This window comes from Hylobates moloch, unplaced genomic scaffold (assembly GCF_009828535.3).
Source record: "Hylobates moloch isolate HMO894 unplaced genomic scaffold, HMol_V3 SCAFFOLD_7, whole genome shotgun sequence".
Classification (NCBI taxonomy): Eukaryota; Metazoa; Chordata; class Mammalia; order Primates; family Hylobatidae; genus Hylobates; species Hylobates moloch.
In genome coordinates, this window is record NW_026652282.1 from 89,538,682 (window position 1) to 89,564,275 (window position 25,594).

Sequence of the window (25,594 nt, forward strand, 5' to 3'; positions counted from 1 at the left end):
AATCCCAGCACTTTGGGAGGCTGAGGTGAGAGGATCACTTGAGGCCAGGAGTTCGAGACCAGCCTGGCCAACGTGGCGAAACCCCACCTCTACTAAAAATACAAAAATTAGCAAGGCGTGGTGGCACATGCCTGTAGTCCCAGCTACTCGCGAGGCTGAGGCAGGAGAATCGCTTGAACCCGGGAGGCGGACGTTGCGGTGAGCCAAGATCGTGTCACTGCACTCCAAACTGGGTGACAGAGTGAGACTCTGTCTCAAAAAAAAATAAAAATTTTTTAAAATTTTAAAAATATTGCATCAGGGCTTCATGAAGATGCTCCATCTTCTGGAACAACTTCACATTTCTTCCGCCATTTACTTGCCTGTCTTGTGGTCTCTTCCTGCGAGGTTTTGGTTTCCTTTAGGGAGTTAATAGCTAAGTCAGTGGAGAATGACAGTTAACTTCTGCAGAATATTTGCATTGGGTTCCTTCTGGAGTTCCAATGTCTGAGAGGAAGGGTCTGACTCTAATTTCAGGCTCATGACATCAGTTTCTTCTATTGACTCTAGCCCTAAAGACAGTAGCTTCTACTTTCTAGATTTCTCTTTCTCCAATCTGAAATATGAGGCAGTCATCATCTCTGTTGGCTCCAGAGGACGTAGGAAGCTAAGCTGTAAACTCCTGGGTGCCAGGGCCAGAACCCTAACCGGCATCTCTCCCTGCTGGTTCTGAGGCTTAGTTCCCTGTGCATCTTGTTTTGCTCCCACCTTCCCTTTTCCCCAGTCATGTGATGCAGGAAGAGAGCGCAAATGATATGGAATGTGAGCAGCTGCCAGCAGAGATACTGCGACAAGTGACCATTCACCGAGACCCTATATATGGCTTTGGCTTCGTGGCTGGCAGTGAGAGGCCTGTGGTGGTTCGATCTGTGAGGCCAGGTAGGTGTCCCTCAGAGTGTCCCCCTAGCCCTGACTCCTGTCTCCCAACACCCACATATCTTCCCAAAAAGCAGAGCTTCCAAGCATTCTAACTGTCTTGCTGAAGAATTCATGAAGAATGGTTGGAGACTTGCCAACCAATAACTGTGTGAGGGAGCTGGCCTTTTAAGACTGATAGACACAACCATTGAGGCTGTTTGGGGCCCTAGAAAAATGCTACAGTTGATTGCTTAACAGTGTCTGGGTCTTAATAAGGCTTCTCTTTGCATAGAACATTCATAAAAGAACCATAATGTCTTGCAAAAAAAAATGCACCTATTCTATTTAATTCAACAAGTATCTATAGATTGCCTACTCTAAGCCCAGCAGTGTTGTCGGGAAGTACAAGACACAGTTCCTGTTCTCAAGAACCTAACCATCAGGCTATGGAGACATGTACATACTCATGAAATAGGTCAGCCATTGAAGACCAGAATCAAGATACAGACCACAGGTGGGATAGGAGAGGAGAGGATAATGGAATATCTGAATGCTTGAGTGGCAGTAACAAACAACTACCATTGATTAAGCATCTACTATGTGCTTTACATAATATTGTTTAATTCTCACAGCCACTCCTGCAAGGTAAATAAGTAATATCATTCCCATTTTGCAAACGAGGAAACTGAGCGTAATGAAAGAGAAATGAAATGGCTTGTCCAGTGTCACTCAGCTATAAAGCAACAGAGTCAGGGTTTGCACCTGGGCCTGTTTGATGCCATGCGGGGAAGTAGGGCCTGAAAGGACCATGTGGGATGGAACAAGCAAAGCCCCACCTAAGCTACAAAGCCCTGCTATCATGAATGAAATGGGAAAAGACTGAAGTACTGTTTTGTTTCAAATCTGCTAGGCATTGACAAAAAAGACAGACGGAATGGAGCTTTATTCCTGACTTGCTGGGCCTGAGGCTTTAGATGTTTACAACAGTTTCTCGCTCAGTCAAGAGGAGCAGCCAGAGTACAAACTGGTCTTGCAGAAATTGGATGAATTTTGCAATCCTCCAAGGGAACGACAAAGATTTTTGTAAGCTCTCTCTTCAACTAGAGGGCACCGAGGAAAAAACACACACACACACACAACAACAATTTAGTACAGGAGTCTGTGGCTAACCTAAGGCTCCGGAGTCAGTCATGCAGTTTGGCAAAAAGGTTTTGAATCTCTGATCAGAAATCAAATTTATCCTGGGAAAGAGGGACCAGCTAACACTCAGTAATAGACCACCAGGAGCCCCTACTTTAACTTCAAATGAGACAGAATCTGCACAGCTGAAGGAAGCCCCCAGGCCTAGAGGGGTTCAGCTGCCAAAGGTATAACAATGAAGAAGGAGTTGGAGGGGTGAAGAGAAGAAAAGCCCCAGGCACGGACCACAAAAAGCCATGAGGCTGGCATGCATAGCCCTATAAAAGCCCTATAAAAGGCTGACCCATAGTGCTGCTTCTGGCCCAGGTGGCTCCTGAATGCACAGGACTTGTTTGGTTCTTTATTTGAGGCCGTAATAAAGACAAAAAAAGTATCCTACAGAGGAGCAATTATGGTTGATCAAGCCAACAAACCATTTGTGAAAGCAGTAGTAGACTGATGTTACCAGTGCCATCAAAGGGCCAAGGCCCATAAAGGAGGTTGAGCTCCATGAGGACCTCTTCTGTTAGACGGAAGAAAGGGAGGGGAGGGAAGGGAAGAAGAAGATAGATAGAGTGGCCTCCACGTAAGAGACTGGCATTTTTGGCAGAAGTAGATAGAAGGAATGAAATGAGTTTAAGGAATTGTCCCTTGGATGGTATGATAACTATCATTTATCCAATTCTTAGCAACATCAATCAGCTGTTTTAAGTGCTGTATATTTATCATCTCATTCCTCCTCCCAACATTTCTATGATGCATATGTACTGTTATTTTCCCATTTTATAGATGAGGTAAGAGAGACTCAGAGAGATTAAATGTCTTGCCCAAGGTCACACAACCAGTGAATTGCAGATTTGGAATTAGAGTCCAGGTCTGTCTGGCTGTAAAGAGTGTTCTGTTAGCCACCACACTTTGCTCCTGAAGCCAGTGCACTGTCAGGAGACTTGGCCTAGTGTGTTTAGGGCAATCGTTCCTCGAGCAATGAATCCTGCTGCCTGTGCTGGCACAGCCATCCTCAGCACATAGGTTCTACACTCCAGAGCCATTGAGCTGTGCTCAAGTGATGTATTGGTTGTGTATGTTCATGTTTTGGGAATTTGGGCAGCCCCCTTCTTTGGAGAGAGAGGGAGAAGTTGGGATCTGGCCCTTCAAGGTGGACACAAACAAGAGTCAAGGCTGGTTTGATACTGGGTCATGTCAGTGAACATTTCTTTCAAATTTGAGTCAGGCTGGTTCTGACTTCTCATTCTCCCCAAGTCTCTGAGGAGCTTTTCTCCAGGAAGATCTTTGCTAAACATCAGAAGCAGCATAGCCTTGTGGTACCCCTCTACCCTCACCCTTTGCCCCAACGAAGAAGGTACAGCCCTCAGATAGGTCTGCTTTCTTAACCTTGCAGTAGAAATGGGAAGGAGAGCCAGGCACAGTAGCTCACGTCTGTAATCCCAGCACTTTGGGAGGTTGAGGTGGGTGGATCACCTGAGGTCAAGAGTTCAAGATCACTCTGGGCAACATGATGATGTTCCATCTCTACTAAAAATACAAAAATTAGCTGGGCGTGGTGGAGTGTACCTGTCATCCCAGCTACTCAGGAGGCTGAGGTGGGAGAATCTGTTGAACCTGGGAGGCGCAAGTTATCGTGAGCTGAGATCACGCCACTGTATTCTAGCCTGGGTGACAGAGTAAGACTCCATCTCAAAAAAATAAAAAAAGAAAAGAAAAGAAATGGGAGGGAGAGAAAACAAATATCCAACTGCCCAAGGGTATGTGCTTTGTTCCCCTCATTTACTGGACAGTGGCATTTCTCAGTGTTGAAAAAAAAAAAAATAACCCTTTAGGTCTTTTTCCTCTGTCCTCAGACAAGTGAATGCCTAAGTCCTTCCAGACTAGTAAGTATGAATAATATTCAAGTAGGAAGATCCTTCCTCCTCCTCCTTTCGCCTGACCACCTCCAGTAGTCTGGAAGTCATTCTTTGTACCTAAGCAAGTCCCACCTATGAAATGGAAGTCTGTGTTCCTTGTTAAGAAGCAAGCCAGTAAAATGTTTATTGACCTCATCTGAGTTTGGGACCTTTTGCTACCAAACCATGCCCAGCTAAAGTGTTTTCATCCCACTTATCTTTCTGGGGCTCCCAAAAGCCCACCTGGTTCTAGAGCACCTCCCTTGCCTTCAAAGGCAGACTTAGCATTCTGTGTTTGGAACAGCACCCTCTAACTAGCTCTGGAGGGCTTTGGAATGCTTGCTCCTGAAGTCCAGAGCATGTGTTTCTTGGCATGGAACTAAAGGAGGTCCATTCCATTCTCTGTCTTCATTTCTCTGCCCTCTATCTGCTTATAGGCAGCAGCAGCAGCAGCAACAGTAGCAGAGAGCTCGAATAGCACCCCCTACACTACCACAGCTCAGCCTGCACCATCTCCAGGCCTCAGCATCCGCTTCAGCTCCTACAGGCACAGGGGTCTTGCCCAGACCTGGACTTTCCCAGCAGTAACCCTAAGCCCTCACACCTCTCTCCTCTCCTTTGCAGGAGGCCCCTCTGAGAACAAGCTCCTGGCTGGTGACCAGATTGTGGCTATTAATGAGGAAGATGTGAGTGAAGCCCCGAGGGAGAGGCTCATAGAACTTATCAGGTAACAGGGGCCTCTTGGCAGGAGCTGATCAGTATCCCCACCCCTGACTCACCAGTGACATGGGGCTACCACTATCCCCGCTCGCTCTGACAGTAGAATCCTTCCAGGCAGAGAAGCCCTATACAGGGCTCCTGGCCAACCCAGAACTTCAGGGTCCAGCTATTCAGGGTCAGCAGGAGCCTTCATACACACTGGCTTAGCATCTCCAATGATGTGAACAGACGCAAAGAACTCCCTGCTGGAGTCTCACCCCTACCTCCCTCCACCCGAACAATCTCTTCACCCCAGCCCCTTTGTTTTTGTCCAGTGGGACAGACCAAGTGACAGATGAGAATCAAGCCATTAAAAGAATATCCTAGATATGCACAGTGCAAGCAAGACATTGACCAACTCCCCCACTCCAGAAAAAACTCAGAATCCCTGGCCAGTGGGTTGAGGAAGAGAACCTCCCAATATGGATACTGTCCATAATGTTTGTGGCCCCTAAATGCCCTCCCCAGATGGGAGCAGATGACAAAAGGAATGTTGTGGGATTACCACTGTTTGTACATGGAGAGTAATCACATTGTCTTTACCTGTCCCTTACCCCTACGCACATTACACACACACACACACACACACACCATACACACTCTCCTACCCCACATTCACACCACATAAACACACCCTGGCATAGATTTGTTGAAAAGGAATTAGAGAATAAGAGGTAAAGGCTCCAAATTGCACGGGCTAACCTCAGTTTGGGGGAGCTTGGCTATCTCACTACAAATGGAACCATGTACATGCTCGCTCTTTCTCTCACTCTCCTTTTCTCTCTCCCTCTCTCTTTCTCTCTCTCTCTCTCCTCCTCTCTCTCACCCCCTTGCATAGTCTGACTTCATCTCTGCCTCCATCTCCTTCAAGTCCTCCTGGTTCAGAGTGTTTTCATCCCACTCATCTTTCCGGGCTCCCAAAAGCCCACCTGGTCCCAGAGCTCTTCCCTTGCCTTCAAAGGCAGTCATAGCATTCTGTGTATGGAACAGCACCCTCTAACTAGCTCTGGAGGGCTTTGGAATGTTCCCTCCTGAAGTCCAGAGCATGTCTTCCTTGGCATGCTCCTTCCAGCTCAATACCATGAAATGTGTCTGTCCCTAATGACCTTTTCTTTGACTCTTCTCCAAGTTCAGTTGTCTGTTGCATTTCCCTACCCTCCACCCTCCACCCTCTGCTACCACACCAATATGAGGTGAGTTCTTTCTATCCTATTAGGGCATGTTGGGGTTTTTTTCAGCCTGGTCCCTCGGAAGTCACTGCTTTGTTTTTAGTAGATATCTTTGCACTCTAGAACAAGGGATGCTGATTTCGTGAGGGGTTCCAGAGCTCTTTCAGGGTTAAAGCAGAGCACACTCTTGATAACCTTGGAAGCCAGTGGTTTATTCATTCATTCATTCAGTCAGTCAGTCAATCAGCCGGTATTTATTATTGTCCTCGATGCACCAAGCACTATTCCACACACTGAAGATACAGCAGTGAATAAGACAGACAAAGATCCCTGGCTCACTGGAGTTTACATTTTAGTGAAAGGAGACACATCATAAGCAGAAAAGATTATAAGTAGTTCTACAACATATTAGAAGCTGATAAATGTTATTAAGAATAGAAAGTAGATCTAGGTAAAGAGGATCAGGAATGCTGGGCACAGGGGTGCAAAATGTAACTAAACAGTAGGGTCAATGTTGGCCTCATTGAAAGGTGACATTTGAAGAAAGACTTGAAGGAGGAAAAGGTGTTGGACAGAGAACAGCCAGTGCAAAGGCCCTAAGGCCAGGAGTGTGTTTGGCACAATTGTGGAACAGGGGAGAAGCCAGTAGGACTGGAGTTGGTAAGGAAAGAGGAGAGTTGTAGAAAATAAGTCCAGATAATGGAGAACCTTTGAAGCCACCATAGGGACTGTGGCTTTGTTATAAATGAAATGAGGAGACATGGCAAGGGGCTGGAGGAGACGAGTCACATAATCCAACTTATGTTATGCCCCTTCCCTGTTCAAGATAAAGGATTTTCTTTAGTATTTTTCCTGCAGCATAACTCTTTACTTCTGGTAACTTCCCAAACCCTGGGGCTGATTAATCCCTGTAATTTGCCTCACCAAATGTGGGAGCTGTTCAAAGTTCTTGAGCTGCGGGCCTTGGCATTTCTTGAATATCCAGAATCAAGGGCAGCTTCACTCTACTTCTTAAATGACTTTGTTCACATAAATATTTGAAAAGGGCCAACAAGGAGAGGGGAAGCTCCTTCAAGGCAAACTATTTCCATTTCTTTTAGTTCTTTTAAAAGATTATGTATTCCTGGGAGAGAATTTTCATACTTCATAGCCTGTTTGATCATTGGCATAATTCTTGCCGGAAGAGTTTCATATTCTTCATTCTTTTGAATATTTGCTATCTGGAGAGTTTTGGCTTCCATCTGTTGCTCCCTGGCTCTCTCTTTTGGTCCCTCAATTAAAACAAATCTGCTGAGTATGAGTCATCGTGACCAAATGACCTCCTTTGGGTTTTTCCTTTGAATTTCTCTTCTCACTTAAATACCAAATTACCAATAATCATTGTACATGGTTCCCAGGACTCTCTGACTTTGAGTTCCATAATGCAGGCTTTTAGTTTTCCTTGAGAATTTTGTAGTCTACAGATAAAATTGCTACTAAGGTTTGGAGATTTCTACAGAGAGTATGTGAGAAGGAATATGAAAAGAAGACCTAAAAAATGACAACCCCAGAGGTAATGGTTATACCATCTCCGGATGCCTGTGTGAATTAATATGGATGGTTTGTGTCGGCCTCCACAAATGATGGGAGGTGAAGTGTTCATGCAGACACTCAGATTGCCCTCTATCCTAATCCATATACCTGAATGCAGCCAGGGGAAGATTCTGGTGTTACTTCTTGTACTAGATGAATACCTAGTGCGTGATACACTACTCTCCTATTCCCTCTTTTCTCTGTAGGAGCGCTAAGGAATTCATCGTTCTTACAGTTCTGCACACTCATCAGGTGAGTGAGCCTCTTTGCCATCTGCCCTTCCTCCTGACTGAGAAGAGATGACATTTCCATATTGGAAAGCAACAGTGATGGGGTTAGGGGTTCAGAGACTACAACCAACATATGAGCCAAGGATTTAGGAGCGAACTTAAAGAATACCTTCTGAACAGCATGTCTCTGCTCATGTCCAAAGCTGAGGATTTTGAAGGGCTGTGCTGTGCTGTGTTCTGTCCTGTGCCTTCTCCTTTACCCACTTAAGCTGCCCACTGCCTCAATTCCAAATACAGTTTCCACTTCTTTTTGGCTGTACTCCATTAAAATGTATCTGTCCAAAGTGAACTCTCATAAAGTCCTGGACGATGATAGGTGCCAATCTTATTCATTCGTATAAGTTACCTACAATGTATGAGACACAGCACCATATGTGAGAGAATTTAATATAAAGTTGCTGGGGGGTACACTTGGACAAACAGATTCATCTTTGTCCTGGTACAGTCACTTAACTAGCTGTGTGACCTTGGATGAGTCAGTTCCCCATTCTGGACCTGTTTCATCATCTGTACATTGAGAGATTTAAAGTAGAACAGTGTTACCTAAACATGCCTGATCATAATAGTTGCCAGGACTACTTATTAAAAGTAAAAATTTCTAGCCCCTCTCCTCAAGAGTTGGATTTAGAAAGTTCAGTGTCCATTATTGGTTGTATCCTTATAGCAATCTTAACTTAAATGCACAAACCCAGGTGCACAACTTCCATGTTGAAAATTCAGAGCCCTCACTCTACCTCCAGCCTACCTGTCCCCTTATTAATGTCCCCAACAGTCCTCTGCACTCCAGCATGGATGCCGTACCCTCAATGTATAGCCACAGGAGAGGTCACATCTGTTGGAGGTGAGGGACATGAAATCAGGGAAGGCTTCAAGGAGGAGGCTGCACCTGAGCTGGACCTTGAGGGATGGGGCAAGATTTTCCATAGAGAGATGACACAGCGAGGGATGGAACACAGGTGCACAGCTTGGGCTCACCAGGCAAGAGCAGGATTCAAATCAATCTTGGTTCAAACTAACTGCCTCTCCCCATGGCCCCCAGCTCCTAGACCTCTTCTGCATCAGTGTGAACTTCACTCACACACTTACATACTCACACACATATACAAACACACTGACACACACACACAATACATTCACACATTTATTCACAACCTCATGCATAACAGACTCACACATATCCTCACGCATACACTCACACACATACACTCACCCACTCATACCCATACATATACATACACACACTACTCACATATACACGCACTCATGTGCTCTCTCACATATGTACACACAATGCTCCCAGGCAGATAGGCCTTTCTCAATTCCAGTTCTCTTGTCTCTGGGCAGGCAAGCCCCACCACTCCATTGTTGTTACCAATAGTCCCCTCCCCACCACTTTGCTGCACGTGTGCAGTTGCCTAGTGGGCAGTAGGCAGTCAGTCCCAACCTCCCAATCTCCTGTCTTGAAAACGACCACCAGTTCTCCCACTAAAACATGCTTGGTGTGTGGTTAGAATTTACTACTGTGATCAGAGACCCAGTGTGGGTTTACTTTGTTAGTCAGGTCTTCTCAAATCTCACCTTGCAGACGCCTTCCTTGAGTACCCTTTCTAAAATAGCATCTACCTTCAGTATCTTCTGATACTGCTTACTTTTTCATCAGAGCTGAAATATTATATTTTTTAACTTTTCTTTTGAAACAATTATAGATCACAAGAAGTTGCAACGATAGCACAGAGATATACCATGTACTTGTTACCCTGTTTCTCCCAGTGGTTATATCTTACATAACTATGTGCAATAGGCTGGGTGCAGTGGCTCACACCTGTAATCCCAGCACTTTAGGAGGCCGAGGCAGGTCGGTCACTTGAGGCCAGGAGTTTGAGACCAGCCTGGCCAACATGGTGAAATCCTGTCCCTACACAAAATACAAAAAAATTAGGCTGGGATGGTGGAACGCACCTGTAGTCCCAGCTACTCAGGAGGCTAAGGCACGAGAATTGTTTGAACCTGGGAGGCAGAGGTTGCAGTGAGCTGAGATTGCACCACTGCACTCCAGCCTGGGTGACACAGTGAGACTCCATCTCAAAAAAAAAAAAAAAAAAAAAAGCAAAACAAAACAAAAACTATGTGCAATAGCAAAACCAGGAAATCAACAGTGATACAACATATGTATATGATTCAATGTGAATTTATCACATGTGGGTTTATGTATCCACCAACACAGTAAAGATACCCCATTTACCATAATATTGTTATTATACGTTGCATGCCTGTGTCAAAGTATCTTATGTACCCTAGACATATATATACCTACTATGTACTCACAAAAATTTAAAACTTAAAAAAGTCACTGGACAAGTCTGTCACCAAAAGGATTCCTCATGTTGTCCTTTTATAACCACACTCACTTCACCCCCTACACCCAATCCCTGTCAACCACTTTACATTTCCTTAATTTTATTTCAAAAATATTATATAAATGGAAGCAAGGCACTGTAGCTCCTGTCTGGAATTCCAGATACTTAGGAGGCTGAGATGGGAGGATCACTTGAGGTCAGGAATTTGAGATCAGCCTGAATAGCATAGAATGAGACCTCGTCTCTAAAAATTTTCTTTTTAATTTAGCTAGGTGTGGTAGTGCACACCTGTAGTCCCAGCTACTTGAGAGGCTGAGGCAGGAGGATTGCTTGAGCCCAGGTATTGGAGACTGCTTTGAGCTATGATAGCACCACTGTACTCCAGCCTGGGCAACAGAGCGAGACCACTTCTCTAAAAAACAAACAAAAATAATATATAAATATAATTATATAATATGTAACCTTTGGGGGTTGACTTTCTTCACTTAGCAAAATGTCCTTGAGATTCATCCAGCTTGTTGCATGTATCAATATTTTGTTCCGTTTTATTGCTGAGTAGTACCCCACGGTATTCCATGGTGTGGATGTACCAGTTTGTTTAATCATGTACCCATTGAAGGGCATCTGGGTTGTTTCCAGTTTTGGGCTACTACAAATAAAGCTGCTATAATATTTGTGTACAGGATTTTTGTGGGCATAAGTTTTCATTTCTCTGAGATAAATGCCCAAGAGTACGATTGCTGGGTCAAATAGTAAATGTATATTTAGCCTATTAAAAAACTGCCAGACTGGTTTTCAAAGTGGCTGTGCCATTTTACATTCCCATGAGATATTATATTTACATGTTTATTGTCTCTGTCCCTCATTAGAATGTCCGCTCCATGAGGGTAGAGACTGTGTTTTGTTACTGCTGTATCCCCAGCACCTGGCACAGAGTAGGTGCTAATAAATATTGGTTGAAGGAATGAAGAAAACCCAGTTTCCAGCCAACAAAGCAACCTAAACAAAACTCAAGTGTCCAAACTTAGGTGCAGAATAAAGGGCATAACACTCACCCCAATCTCTATCTCAACTTTCCCATCCCAGTGCCTCCAACATTTTCTTACCCCCTGTTCTGCTCACTCTGCAGGTCCCAACCCATGGCCCCTTTGCTGCAGCCAGGCTGATTTCCTTCTCCTTCTTAGGTACATTTCCTTCTTAGGTCTTACTGCCCTGTGGACTTTTGTCCTTGTGCTATTCCACATCTCTTCTAATACATGTCTGTTTCTTTTAAGACCTTGTTTGATACTCATGTTCTCCAAACAGCTTTGCCTGACTAATCTCAATGAGCATTTCCCTAATTTGTTCATTCACTCATCAAGCATTTATTAAATACCTACTATTCTGGACACTCTTCTAGGCTGGGAATATAGCAGTGCACAGGACAAACATGGTCCCTGCACTCACAGAGCTTACATTCTAGTTCTCAGTCTTGTGCTCTCTAAATCCTTGGAGCATAGAAGTGGACAAGTACACACACACAGAGCTAATTGTCAAAACATTTAATGACCTGTGCAGTAGGAGCCAATCCAGTCAAAATATAAGCCAGTAATAGCACCGGAGCAGAGTCTTGAAGGCCTCCTAATTGTGCCAGATGTTAACCCTGTAGTTGATCTACATTTGTAAGGAGGTCCAGGGGGAGAGGTCAGGTGGCATCCAGGAAGCATAGGGCAGTGTCTACTTACCAATCAGTGTGAAAGAATCTCTCTGTATTTTACAACTGGTATGGCCATCCCAGTGCATCCCAATTGAATGTCAGCCTTACATACATGTGCAGTCGATCCTCAGTATTTGCAGATTCCCTATTTGCAAAGTTGCCTACTCCCAAAAATTTATTTATAACCCCCAAATCAATACTCACGGCACTTTCCTGGTCATTCGCAGACATGTGCAGAGTGTGAAAATTTTGATTTACCCAATGCACACGTTCCCAGCTGAGGTTGGACAAGGTGATGCTCTGCCTTCTTGTGTCAGTTCTCATACAGAGGTAATCAGAGGATGGAGACGACAGGGGGCAGTGCAGTGTAGTGCAAGAAACAAACTGCAGTTCTGGGGCCAGTTGGACGGGGTTTGAATCTTGACTCTGGCACCTGTGAGTGGAGTGGCCTCAGGCAAGTCACTTAACAATTTTGAGCTTCATTTTCTCTTTGTAAAATAAAGAACATAGAAGCTACTAGGATGAGTTGTTTTTAAATTTTAACACCATAATTTATGTGAAATATTGGAGCAACAGTTCAGTATTCACTAATTCAATGTTCATGGAAATGTTGTAGAACGTAACCACCTTAACAAGTCTCCATTGACAGATCTTCTCTCTTTAGCTATACTGAAACCTTCTTGAAGACCTCCAATATGTGTTTAATGTTATACCCCCTACATCACAGAAAATAATACTGTGTTCACAGCAGGCACTTGGCATCTCATGGGTGCAAGGAGACTGCTACCTATTACAGAACTCTTGTCATGTTAAAGTTTGATTACCACTACTTCCAGAAGACAACCTCCTAATAGGTCCAGGATGTGGCCTAGGAGTCTATATTTGTAAAAAAAACAAACAAACAAACAAACAAAAAAACCCACTGGACCAGACAATCTGCAAGTCTCCTTCAATTAATAGCTCCTACATTCTGTGGCTGATAATGGCCTCATACCTCCTCCTGCATATTGTGGCTGGTAATTTTTTTTTTTATAAAGCCTCGCTCTATCACCCAGGCTGGAGTGCAGTGGTGCCATCTCAGCTCACTGCAACCTCTACCTCCTGGGTTCAAGTAATTCTTCTGCCTCAGCCCCCTGAGTAGCTGGAATTACAGGCATGTGCCACTATACCGGCTAATTTTTGCATTTTTAGTAGAAACGATGTTTCGCCATGTTGGCCAGGCTGGTCTCGAACCCCTGACCTCAAGTAATCTGCCCACCTCCGCCTCCCAAAGTACTGGGATTACAGGCGTGAGCCCCCACACCTGGCCTGGTAATGGTTCTTGACCCTGTTTATCCATTATAACCATCTGAGAAGCTCTGAAAACTATTAATAGTCACTTCTGATTCATTCGAGCAGCAGAGACAGAAAAAAAAAGAAAACATGAAAATATTGATACTTGGGCTCTTGCCCTGACTCACTGAATTAGAAGCTCTGGAGATGAGGCCCTGGTATTGGTCTTTTGAAAAGGCTCACCAAATGATTCTGATATGGAGTCTCTTTCAGATGACATTTTCCTTGTAAGAGTGACTCATAGCATGGAAGACAACTGGGGAGAGGGGTCACAGGAGTTCTTTCCCAGGGCCCCTCAAACCATACTGCATAGACAGCCACTTAATAAGCTTCTGTATATTTAAGGGTGTTCCTTAATCTTTGAATTACCAACTAGTCCTCATGACTGACTGGATATTTATTAATCTTAAAACCTTTAGACCTTGGCACACAGTAGGTACTCAGTAAATATTTTTAAACGGATGAAGTACCGGATTATGACCAAGAATGACCCTGATAAAGCAAGCATAATCTGTTTCAAATGAAACCCTAGTTTTCTGGTTCTGAAAACAGCCTGTACTTACAGAACTGGAATCCCTTCTGCTTGGAGCTACCTGCCCAGAAAAAGAAAGCCAAAATCATGGGAACCACCTCAGAGAAACTGGTTTTCTACAGAGCTTCCTGACGTATAGTGTTTGTCAGATGGTAGATACTCCAACCATATATGCTGAATTAATGAACTAATTCATTACTAATTTTAGCAATCAACTAATATATTTTATGCCATGTCTACTATGTGCTTGATGCTAGGGGGAGACATATTACCATAAAATGGCATCTCTGCTTATACAGCCTGGTTGGGGATGTGAGTGATGGCAGTGTGGATTAACAGGAGTACTATAGGAAATCCAAGAAGGGGAATTGAGGAGTTGGGGAAGGATTGAGGATAAAGAGTTTGAACTAAGCTGTAAAGTGATGGCATTTAGCTAGTCAGAGGGACACTCTAGACCCTGAAGGATGGGGACAGGGAGGAAACAGCATGAGGTGGGTCCAGGAGTGATAACAAGCCCAGTGTGTGCAGGGAGCTGTGGATAGAACCACCAAGTACAGCAAAAGGTGATCTTGGAGAGAGGTGGTTAGAGAGCCAGGTGTAGTTTGTGGCGGGCTTTGGAAGTCAGGCAGAGGTTATGTTCACGTCCAGGCAGTCTTGAGTGTGGGAAGGAAGGCCCCCTGGTTCCCAGGATGGTCCTTCATTGTCCTAGGCTCCCACAGTGGTTGCTATAGGAATTGATTATAAGTAGGCTCAGGTGTCAAAGGCAGTGAGCTAGAAGGGCGAATCAGTCAAAGCTTCAAGAACCTGAGTTTCATTTTTTTGTTACCAAAGCGGGACCCTATCTTGCTCTAAAATATTTGGCCCTATACCTGACTTTGGTCAAGATTTGAGTGATCACAACCCTGACATCTGTACTAATACAGACAACAAATTTAAAAAATGGTCAAAAAATAACCAGCTGCTGAATTCTGCGCTGAGGGAAAGGCAGACTCTCTTCTATTCCTTATTCCACCAAGCTGCTGGCTTCATATTTGCTTCAAGCGGCTTGCAGTGGCCCCAGAGGTACTTAGCAATTCTAGTCCCGTGTTTCAAGCCAAAATTCGTTTTAGCCAGAAAGGGTGCCTGTTGCAAAATGAGATTCCCAGTTGCTTGGAGAAAAAAATAGGGTCAGTGAAGAGCTCAAACATTCCAGCCTTAAGGTGCTCAATTAATCTAGGCTTAATGGATTGGGATGTCTTCAACAATGTCAATTTCTGGGCCCCACTCTTCCAGAGATTCTAACTTTTAAAATCTGGTGTGAGCCTAGGCATCTGTGCTTTAACAACCACTCCTCAGTGATTCTTATCATCGGACACGTTTTAAAAACAGCTGGTTAGTGCATGGTTATGAATTAGTCCAGAGGTTGGCAAACTGTTTCTCTTAAGGGCCATATAATAAGTATTTTAGGCTTTGCAGGCCATATGTGGTGGCACAAAAGCAGCCATAGGCAATACATAAATGAAGATCACGGCTGTGTTCCGGTAAAGCTTTATTTACAAAAACAGGTGGTGAGCAAGATTTGGCCTATGTAGGCCTGTAATTTGCTGGCCCCTGAAGTGTATTATGCCTTCCTGCTACCGCATTCACATTTTGACCAGGGCCTTCCCAATTCTCAACATTGTAATTCAAAGGAGTGCCCCTAATATTACGAACTTCAAGCCCCACAGCTGAGCTTTGAAGATGCTTTGGGACATGGAGGCCTCTGAGAGGCCCCTCATATCACTGCAAAGCAGGCCTCACCTGTGTCTGAGCATAAGGCTAGATGTGACTCCATGACATCTAGCAGAGACCAGCTGGCAAAGAATGAGTCACCAGCATCAAGGCTGAAGACTGAGAATAGGATGGAATCTTAGAGACCAACAGGACAAGGGTCAATGAGGAATGAAGTATAAACAAGCTGAAAATAACTCTGAAACAGACACCTGGAAATGATTATAATCCCTGAAAATATTGGCAATTTCGTTTTCTCCTTTGTGGTTTGTGCCTATAATTAACTGAATCTTTGTTTTCAGTGGTACAAACAAACTCTCTAGGACAGGATCTAATCTTGCATCTTTGGTAGGGATAGCAAGGATGCCATCCTCTTCACTGTGGTGAATACATAAAAGGATACCAGTTGGGGTTCTTCATTTGTTTGAGTCCATTACATAACACCAAGGTAGAACCAGAACCAGTGGATGAAAGACCAGGAAAGGACTCCCAGCTTTAGCCTGCTGTGGGGGAACAACCACTAAGCAAAGGCTCAGGAAACCTGGGTTCTGGTTTCGGCTCTGCTACTCAATTATTTCAATACTTTGGGTAAAGTATATCCTCTTCCCAGGCCTCTGTTTCACATGTGAAAATGAAGGTTGAGCTGCATGGCCCATTCAGGTCTCTAGAGATGCCTCGTTCTACTCACTGTGCCATGCAGGCATCTGAGGGCAGATGATGGCAGAGAAGAGAGGTGACTGTCAGGTAGAAAGAGTCCACTTGCCTCATGTTTGTGGCACCTTGGTGGAACTTTGGATGACTGTGGAGATGGAATCAAACACAGCTGCCTGAGCATAGCTACAGATCTTTCTATCTTGCCCCTTTCTCTTGCTTCTGCCTCAGCCTGAAGCCCCTGCTCAGGATTGGAGCACCAGGCTATGCAACACACAAAGGCATTTATCAACTCCATGTATAATCAATACTGTAATCACTTTCTGCAACGATCTCCAGCTCTGGATTTCATTGTGCTATATTGTCTGCTGCCAACGAATTGCCCCTTTGGCTCAGGATGAGAAGTCTAAGGTTCCTGTAGCTCAATGGTTCTTAATCTTGGCTGCATTTGGAAATCATCAGAAACTTGAAAAAAATACTGATGCTCAGACCTCACCCCCAGGAATTCTGATGTAATTGGTCTGGGGTGGGCCCTGGGCTTCAGGATTTTTAAAAGCTCTTCCCAGCATTTCTACTATGCAGCCAGGACTGACACTCACTGCCTGAGTTCCTGCTAGACTCAGGTGAAACAAGTGGTTTTTTGCAATCTCCCCTCTGTGGGAATGAGATTGCTGGCTCTGACAGAGAACACAGCTGGGACCAGGGCCTAAGACACAATGAGGACGTTTGTTTCTGATGTGTATCTTAGGGCCCTGCCCTCCTGTGGCTGATCTGGTAAATGAATCTCAACTGCAGTGTAAATGGTAGATAATAGCTTAGCGTATTCCCAGCTGGCAGGGACCTTCAGGGCCTTAACACAAAGAAATTCCTGATTGTAGGACTCGGGCTCCATGGCAAGGCCCATAGGCGTGGTGGTTTGAAGTAACCCCAAACCTGATTCACTCCCTAGTCCTCTTCATCTCAGTAAATGGCAAGTCCATTCTTTCAGTTGAAGTCTCTCTTTTTCTCACTCTCATGTCCAATCAGTCAACATATCATCCTAATTCAGTATTCAAAATACATCCAGAATTCACTCACTTTTCAACTCCATCATTACCATCCTAGCCCAAGCCTCCATTATGTTTTAACCACATTATTGCAGTTACAAATATTGTACTTAGAGACCCCCAACTGGTCTCCATGCTCTTGCCATTGCCCTCCTACGCTCTGTTTTCCACACAGCAACCAGAGGCTTCCTTTTAAAATGCACATCAGACTCTGTTCAATCAAATCCCTCTAGTGGAGTGAAATCCAAAGTTCTCACCGTGGTTTACAAGGTCCTACATGACCCAGCCCCCAGCTGCCTCTCTGAGCAGCTCCCCTCTTGCTCCCCCTCCATCACGCCACTCCAGCCACCTTGGCCTTCCTTGCTGTTCTTCATACACCTCAATTCACCTCAGGGCCTTTACTGTAGTTTCTGCCCAGAAGGCTTTCTCCAGATAACCTGGTGGCTTTCCCTCACTTCCTTAAGTTTCTGCTTAATGTCTCATCCTCAGAGAGGTCTTCCCTGACCATCCTGTCTAAAATAACCTCCCACAGTGGCCGGGAGCCGTGGCTCATACCTGTATCCCAGCACTTTGGGAGGCCAAAGTGGGTGGATCACTTGAGGTCAGTAGTTCGAGACCAGCCTGGCCAACATGGTGAAACCCCATCTCTACCAAAAATACAAAAATTAGCTGGGTATGGTGATGCCTGCCTGTAATCCCAGCTACTCGGGAGGCTGAGGCAGGGGAATCACTTGAACTGGGGAGGCAGAGGTTGCAGTGAGCCAAGATCGCACCACTGCACTCTAGCCTGGGCGACAGAGCAAGACTCCTTCTCAGAAAAAAAAAAAAAAAATTAAAAATATAACCCGCACAATCCTACTTGTGGATATATATCCAAGGGAATTGAAATTAGTATGCCAAAGAGCCATCTGCATTCCCATGTTCATGGCAGCACTATTCACCATAGCCAAGATATGGAAACAACCTAAATGTCTGCCATCAACAGATGAATGGATGAAGAAAATGTGGTATAAATACACAATGGAATACTATTCAGCCTTTAAGAAGAGTAAATCCTGTCATTTGCTACAACATGGATGAACTTGGAGGACATTATCCTAAGTGAAATAATAATAATTATTATTGTAAGCCAGACACAGAAAGACAAATACCACATGATCTCACTTATATGCGGAATCTAAAAAAGTCAAAATCATAGAAGTGGAGCATAGAATGGTGATCACTAGAGGCTAAGGTTGGGAGGGAATGGGGAGATGCTGTTCAAAGGATACAAAGGCTCAGTTAGACAGGAGGAATAAGTTTTTGAGATCTATTTCACAGCATGGTGACTATAGTTAATAATAATGTATTATGTATTTCAAAATCGCTAAAATAATACCCTCACTTCTCCCACTCTAACTCACTCATTCTCTTGTGTAGTCCTTTACCCTGCCTTATTTTTCCTCATAGTCCTTCTTTGCTACCTAAAAGATATTTATCGTCTGTCTATTCCTGCTGGAATGGACGCTCTATGAGGCCAGGGAGTTTTGTCTGTCTTATTCACTGCTCTATCCCTCATCACCTAGAACACTGTGTGGCATGTAGTAGGCCCTTGCTAAATTTGTCAAATGAATGAATAAATGGCCCCCCAAAGACAATGAGGATGCCCCTCAGCACGACTCCTGTATTCCTAATTGCTGGGCCTTATGGAGCTCAGCAGGGAGCTAGAATCCAAGGGGCACCCAGGAAACGCTTAGTTTCCAGTGTTTGCTAATCATGCTTCCGATAAAATTGTGGGAGAGTTTTCAAGAACTAAAAAGCCAGCCAGGCATGGTGGCCTGTAAGCCCAGCACTTTGGGAGGCTGAGGCAGGTGGATCACCTAAGGTCAGGAGTTCAAGACCAGCCTGGCCAACATGGTGAGACCCCATCTCTACTAAAAATACAAAATTAGCTGGGTGTGGTGGCACATGTCTGTAATCCCAGCTACTCAGGAGGCAAGGCTGGAGAATCGCTTGAACCCAGGAAGCAGAGGTTGCAGTGAGCCGAGATTGCACCATTGCACTCCAGCCTGGGCAACAAGAGTGAAACTCCGTCTAAAAATAAATAAATAAACACAAGCCTGGCTAATTTTTTGGGCATTTCTTACAGAACTGGATAAACAAAGTGGTGCAGAGCCCAAAACTAGAAAGCCAGGAGACTTGGGTTAAATCTCTCACATCTTTATTCCCCAATAATGTAGTAACTGTGGATAAATCCTTTTGGAGTGCTAGGTCTCCTTTCTCCCGCATCTAAAATAGTATTTATTATGCATCTCCTTCCTAGGGGCAGGGCATGTCTGTGAGGTAAACAAGATCATTTCTGTAAATTCTTTGGGATGCTTATATTCAGATATAATAATAATAATAATAAAAAGACACCCTTTAGGTCTATCTCACTTTAAGAAAACCAAATATATAAAAACTGTATGTTATTACTAAAGAACTTTTGCAAACTCCCCTAGGCCTAGAGTATTAATAATGGAGTTCAATCTACCCAAATTCAATTCATGCCCAGCTGTTTCAGGACACACCAATTACATAGGGAAGCATTTAGCACATTGCCTTGCACCTAATAGGTAATTAATATTTGTTTATTGACTCCTTGATCAGTAATGCAAAGTGTACCTGTACTGGGACATCTTAACTCTGACGTGACAAAGGTTAGGCTTTCCCTAGATATGGAGAACTCACCATCTCTCTGTTCTTTTTCCAGTCCCCAAAATCTGCTTTCATCAGTGCCGCGAAGAAGGCCAAGTTGAGGTCCAATCCTGTGAAGGTTCGATTTTCTGAGCAGGTGGCAGTTGGAGAAACAGATGCAGTAAGTGTAGCTTCAGCTCCGTCTCCTCAGCCCCTGGCCATAATCTGCCTGGCTGTCAAGCTCTTGCTCTGGGGCTTCTTATAGTGGACAGCTTTCCGAATGGGTTAGAGTGGGAGCATCCAGGTGCTGGAGGGGGAAAAGTAGTGAGTGAAGAGGGATATGTGACATCCAGAGAGGCCCCAGGCATTGTGGGGAGAAGGAATATATATTGATTCACTCAAGATCCTTCTGATGCCTAGAGAAATTTCCATCCCTAACACAGTAGCTTACACTCAGAGCAAGTGCTCCATAAACATCTTTTGCTACTTGATAGAAACAGGAAGGAAATAATGGCTTCTTGAAGACCCAGGGAATGAGTGGCTGGTGAAATTGAGCTCTCTTCACATTTAAGTGATCTTGCAACTCCATATCTTGACCGAAAAAGGCCATGCAGTGATGAGTAAAGTTGCCTAAGGGAAATGATACAGACTCTCATTAAGTCACCAAGTTTTTATTAGGCACCTGCTATGTTCTTAGCACCAGAGGGGAGGCAAAATAAATACCTGTTCCTTGCTACCGGATACCTCTCAGCAATGTTGAGGGAGACAAGTGGTTCAGATTGAGACAATACAAAATCTACTACTGGGTGGTATTGTTTCGAAGAACAGGTAATATTTGACAGCCCATGCCATGCAGCTGCCAATTTGGGGAGTCTTGGCCAGCCACAGTGTTTCTTACTGCTTTGGGAGGTTTACATGCAATGAACTGTCAGCTCCAGATGTGCAAATGAGAAGAGGCAGGTGAAGAGCAGACAAGAAGTGTGTCAAGCAGTCATGCATTCTGGCCAAGTCCCTCAGGAATCTGCAGAAGTTAGTGATAACCCGGTGGGGACAGAGGGGATAGCTAGAGCTAACAGGCACTTGTGTGCCTTTGATAGCTATGATAGGCAGAGCTGTCTGGAGGCCCTTGGCATTTACGTACTGAGGCACAGCCACAGTTGTTGGGAGAAGATAGCAGGCCCAGAGCAGGGAAATCAGCAGGGTACCAGGCACTTCTGTATTATTTGAGGCAGAGTTAGTGAGCAGAAGGGATAGAGGACACAGGTGTCTTCCATCTCCATTTCCCTGCCTCTCATTCCCAAACTCAGCCTATGCCCTCCTCCATCTCTGCATGAGGAAGGCTGGCAAACCCAGGGGACTACAGGACCCCACTGGGCAAGCTGTCTGAATAATTGATGGTTGGAATCTGTGTCAATCCTAGAAGAAAAGGTTTAAGAGAAGTGATAATTGGTGAGCAGAGAGGAAAAGGAGTAATATGGAGTCCCTGCAAATCAGGGTGAAACAGACCCCGAGGTCCAAGTCACCAGGAGGATATTTGCATTCTGAGTGCTTGAAAACCCAGAGGACGTATGACTTGGATTTGGGAAGTATGAACAGGCGCATCCTATCCCATCTCAACATTGCAGAGTAATCAGTCAAGGGCAGGCCACCCAGTGAAGAACTCCTTCCCTTCCTCCCCACTCCCCTCCCCCTCTCTTCTCTTCCTCTCCCTTCTACTTCCCCTTCTCCGCTTTCTCCTTCTTCCACCATGATTCCCCTCTCCATACTTCACAGCTAAGTTACAGGCACAGCTAGTCTACAGGCGTAACAATGCCCCCCACTCCAGTCTAATCTGAATGCAAATGCCACAGAGTAGCTAGGACCCACCTAGAGTTACTTCATTCTCTCGGACAGGCCACCAGGCATAGTGTGAGGCTCTTGTCTGAGTGAGAGACAGACATCAATCTTCCAACTCTCGCTGCACTCATGAAATTACCTGATGTTACAACAGCACCCTCCTCCATGCTGCCGCCAGTATGGACCATAGCAGCCTCATCACAGGTCGGGACCTGGGGGAGTCCAGGCCCAGGTGACTCCAGGCTCTCCTATCAACCCTTTCCTTTCGTGTTCCAAGGCTTTATTAAGCAGCCAGAGCAAAAGTAAATCTTGTGGGTGTTCCTTGCCAACTCTATTTTTAAGCAAATTCAATTAAGTAATTATCTGAGTCCAACCCAGTGTGCTAAATAAAACCTGCCACCACTGGGATCCAGGGCCTCTGGGCCTGGCAGGAGCAAGGCATCTCAAGATCAGGGAGGAGACCAGGGAGTCACACTCTTCCAATTTTATATCCCATCACTTCCCACCTTGGCTTGACCACAGCCAAGCTTGTCTCTTGGCTCCTCACCACCATCAACCATACCCCAACCCAAGAGGATTTGCTTGTTCCTTTTTCCATGCTTTGTCCATGATCCATGACAGTCTCTAGGTCTAGACTGTTCTCATCTGGCTTCTCAAATCATCCACACCCACTGTCTCCTTCAAAATCAAAATCCAATTTGCCTTATCTAGGAAACTTTGGCCATCTTATACCTGTTGGTTTGTTTTGGTTTTATAATGTGTATGTGTGCCAAGTCACTACAACAAGAATTTAAGACTGGATTTAAATCTCCTGTAGCTCTCATAGAGACTTAGCATAGTGTTGGGCATACAGTAGAGGTTCAATGAATGCCCAGTGAATTAAGGAATCTGGTTATCTCTGCAGCTTTTCCATTCCTATAGAACTGATGATGATGTTGGCCCAGGGAAATGGTTGGGATGAGAGTGATCATTCAGTAAGTGCACATCAAGTACCTACTGCCCATTCATTCAGCAGCCATTTATTGTGCACCAAATGTGTGCCAGGAACTTTGTTTAGTGTTGGGACTACAAAGATAAATAGGACATGGTCTTTGTGCTCTCATTTCACCATTTGATTGTGAAAGACAAATATCCTTCAAAAATATGATAAAGGTGAGTTTTGGCAACATAGTGAGACCTTGTCCCTACAAGAAGTAAAAAATTTAGCTAGGTATAGTGGCACATGCCTGTAGTCGTAGCTGTTTGGGAGGCTGAGGTAGGAGGATCACTTGAGCCCAGGAGTTTGAGGCTGCAGTGAGCTGTGATTGTACCACTGCACTCCAGCCTAGGCAATAGAGTGAGACCCTGTCTCAAAAACAAATCAAAACAAAACAAAATACGCTAGTCTACAGGCGTAACAATGCCCCCCATTCCAGTCTAATCTGAATGCAAATGCCACAGAGTAGCTAGGACCCACCTAGAGTTACTTCATTCTCTCGGACAGGCCACCAGGCATAGTGTGAGGCTCTTGTCTGGGTGAGAGACAGACATCAATCTTCCAACTCTCGCTGCACTCGTGAAATTACCTGATGTTACAACAGCACCCTCCTCCATGCTGCCGCCAGTATGGACCATAGCAGCCTCATCACAGGTCGGGACCTGGGGGAGTCCAGGCCCAGGTGAGAGCATTGTGAGAAGTGTGCATAAATTGCTATAGGAATGCATGGAAAGACCAGGTCCAGGTATCTGATGATATTAGACCAAGGCTTTACAGAATACATATTTGAGCTGGGTTTTGTAGGATAAACAGGAGTTTGCCAAAGAGGAAAAGAGAAAGGCAGAGGGAACAGCTTTTTCTTTCTTTCTTTCTTTTAGAGTCCTCAGAGAAAGAGAATAGTCTTTATTTAATGAATTTTTATTAAGAATGTCTCAATCGGAGTCAGTACCTCCCACTCCTAGAGAGCTTTTGAAAATGTCTGAGGGCCAGGCGTGGTGACTCTCGCCTGTAATCCCAGCTGCTACTAGAGAGGCTGAGGCAGGAGGATCACTTGAACTCAGGAGGCAGAGGTTGCAGCGAGCCGAGATCACACCACTGCACTCCAGCCTGGGTGACAGAGCGAGACTCCGTCTCAAAAAAAGAAAAAGAAAAAAAAAGAAAAGAAAATGTCTGAGGGTGTTTCAGGTCATCCCAATGCTTTGGTGTGCTACTGGCACTTCATGTCTCAGGGTCGGAGATGCTAAGTGTTGTGCAGGGAGGGCGACAGTCCCTGAATAATGAAGAATCATCAGAGGTATGGAGGTGTGAAAGAGGTGTGGGTACTAGGAATAGCAAGACGTGACTGTGGAGACTAGGCAGGGGCCAGGTCAGAAAGGGCCTAGGGAGGGGAAAAGGCAGAGCAAAGGCCTTGACAGGACATGATCTTGGCTTGTGAAGGGCCTCAGGGAAAGGGAGGTATCAGGAGATAAGATCAGTCTAGAAGCTTTGTAGAAGGTGTTCAAAAAAATGTCAGAGATAAGATCAGGTGGGTGAGGTAGACTCCAAAGGAGGCCTCTCATCAGCCCTTCAGGGGGTGTGCGGTGATCCCTTTGCTCTGATCTGTGGAGGTTTGAACTACAGTAGAATGTGGGTGCTCCGTGATGTCAAATGGAGGCGGGCGTTTGTTATGGCTCAGTGTCTTGTTGGGGAATTTGGTTCTGGTCCCCATGTATTATTGATCTGCTCTTTCCTCTGTCTCTGTCCTCCTACACCTTTGGCTCTCTGTCTCCATCACCTTTTCTCTCTCCTTTTTCACACCCTTCCTCTGGCTTCGTACCTCCTTCTAAATGAGCCCCTTTCCTTGTCCTTTCCCTGCTTGTTCACAGAAAATGATGAAGAAGGAAGCTCTCCTCCTCATCCCCAACGTCCTGAAGGTTTTCTTAGAAAATGGGCAGATCAAGTCATTCACATTTGATGGTCGGACCACTGTTAAGGTACATACAGTCTCCTCCCCCTGGTCAGCATTGCCCTCTCCAGAGTACATGCGGTTGTGTGTCCTGTATTCCTCTGAGTCTGCACATAGCTGCTTGCCACTGGAGTAAGGTGGCCTTTAAGCTCTGGATGCTTGTTAGCACAAGGCTGCAAAAATGCAGTCCCAGATGAGAGTGGTGGTAGAAGTTTGCATGCCTAACTGTGTGCTAGTAATTGTTAAACCGTGTGTGTGCACTTATACTTGTGAACTGCTTTGTGTTTGTGTTACATGGGGTCCTTCAGGACTTTTAAGAACTAAGCAATATGAAGATCATTAAGCCATTTATAAAGCAAAAGTGATTTATATTGATACAATAACACCTACACAAGTTTATGCACAGAAATAAACACAGTCTCTTGGGAGATTAGCTTAGTTATGCCTTCCTTTTTAAATAACAACCTGATCTCAAGCACTGAACCAAGATTTGAAATGTCCAGCCACAGCCTCTTTGGCTGTTCTTTTCACAGGAAGAGCAATTACTGAGCTGTGATTCTTTACAGCTCAGCCAGGTGTCAGAAAGTCCTAGTGACTTTCCTCTAATCCTTAGGAATAGAAGTGATGATATGATTCACCCCAGATTCAACTCTGCTCTGGGACAGAAATATCCATTCCTGCATCTTCTGGACTCTCTCCAGAAAGAGAATGCCATCCCCAGAATGAGTATTTTAATGCAACTAATGCCGCCCAAACTGCTGGGCAGCTACAGTGTCTACCCAGAAAACCTAGCTTGGTCCACAGGTACCCTGTGGTTCCCATACTGGGACCAAGGCAATCCTATAAGTAAAGAAACTCTTGGGCCGGGCGCGGTGGCTCACGCTTGTAATCCCAGCACTTTGGGAGGCCGAGGCGGGCGGATCACGAGGTCAGGAGATCGAGACCACAGTGAAACCCCGTCTCTACTAAAAATACAAAAAAATTAGCCGGGCGTGGTGGCGGGCGCCTGTAGTCCCAGCTACTCGGAGAGGCTGAGGCAGGAGAATGGCGTG

General features: G+C 44.9%; 1 protein-coding gene across 1 annotated transcript in view; it reads left to right on the forward strand.

The window, feature by feature from the left end:
• Nucleotides 1–770: 770 nt before the first annotated feature.
• The window catches only part of FRMPD3 (FERM and PDZ domain containing 3), a 77,539-nt gene continuing 52,715 nt past the window's right edge, over nt 771–25,594 (forward strand). The window contains exons 1-5 of the mRNA XM_058441471.1: nt 771–918; nt 4,602–4,704; nt 7,684–7,729; nt 19,862–19,966; nt 24,463–24,570. Coding sequence (XP_058297454.1) covers nt 771–918; nt 4,602–4,704; nt 7,684–7,729; nt 19,862–19,966; nt 24,463–24,570 — 510 coding nt within the window. The remainder of the gene's footprint in view (nt 919–4,601; nt 4,705–7,683; nt 7,730–19,861; nt 19,967–24,462; nt 24,571–25,594) is intronic.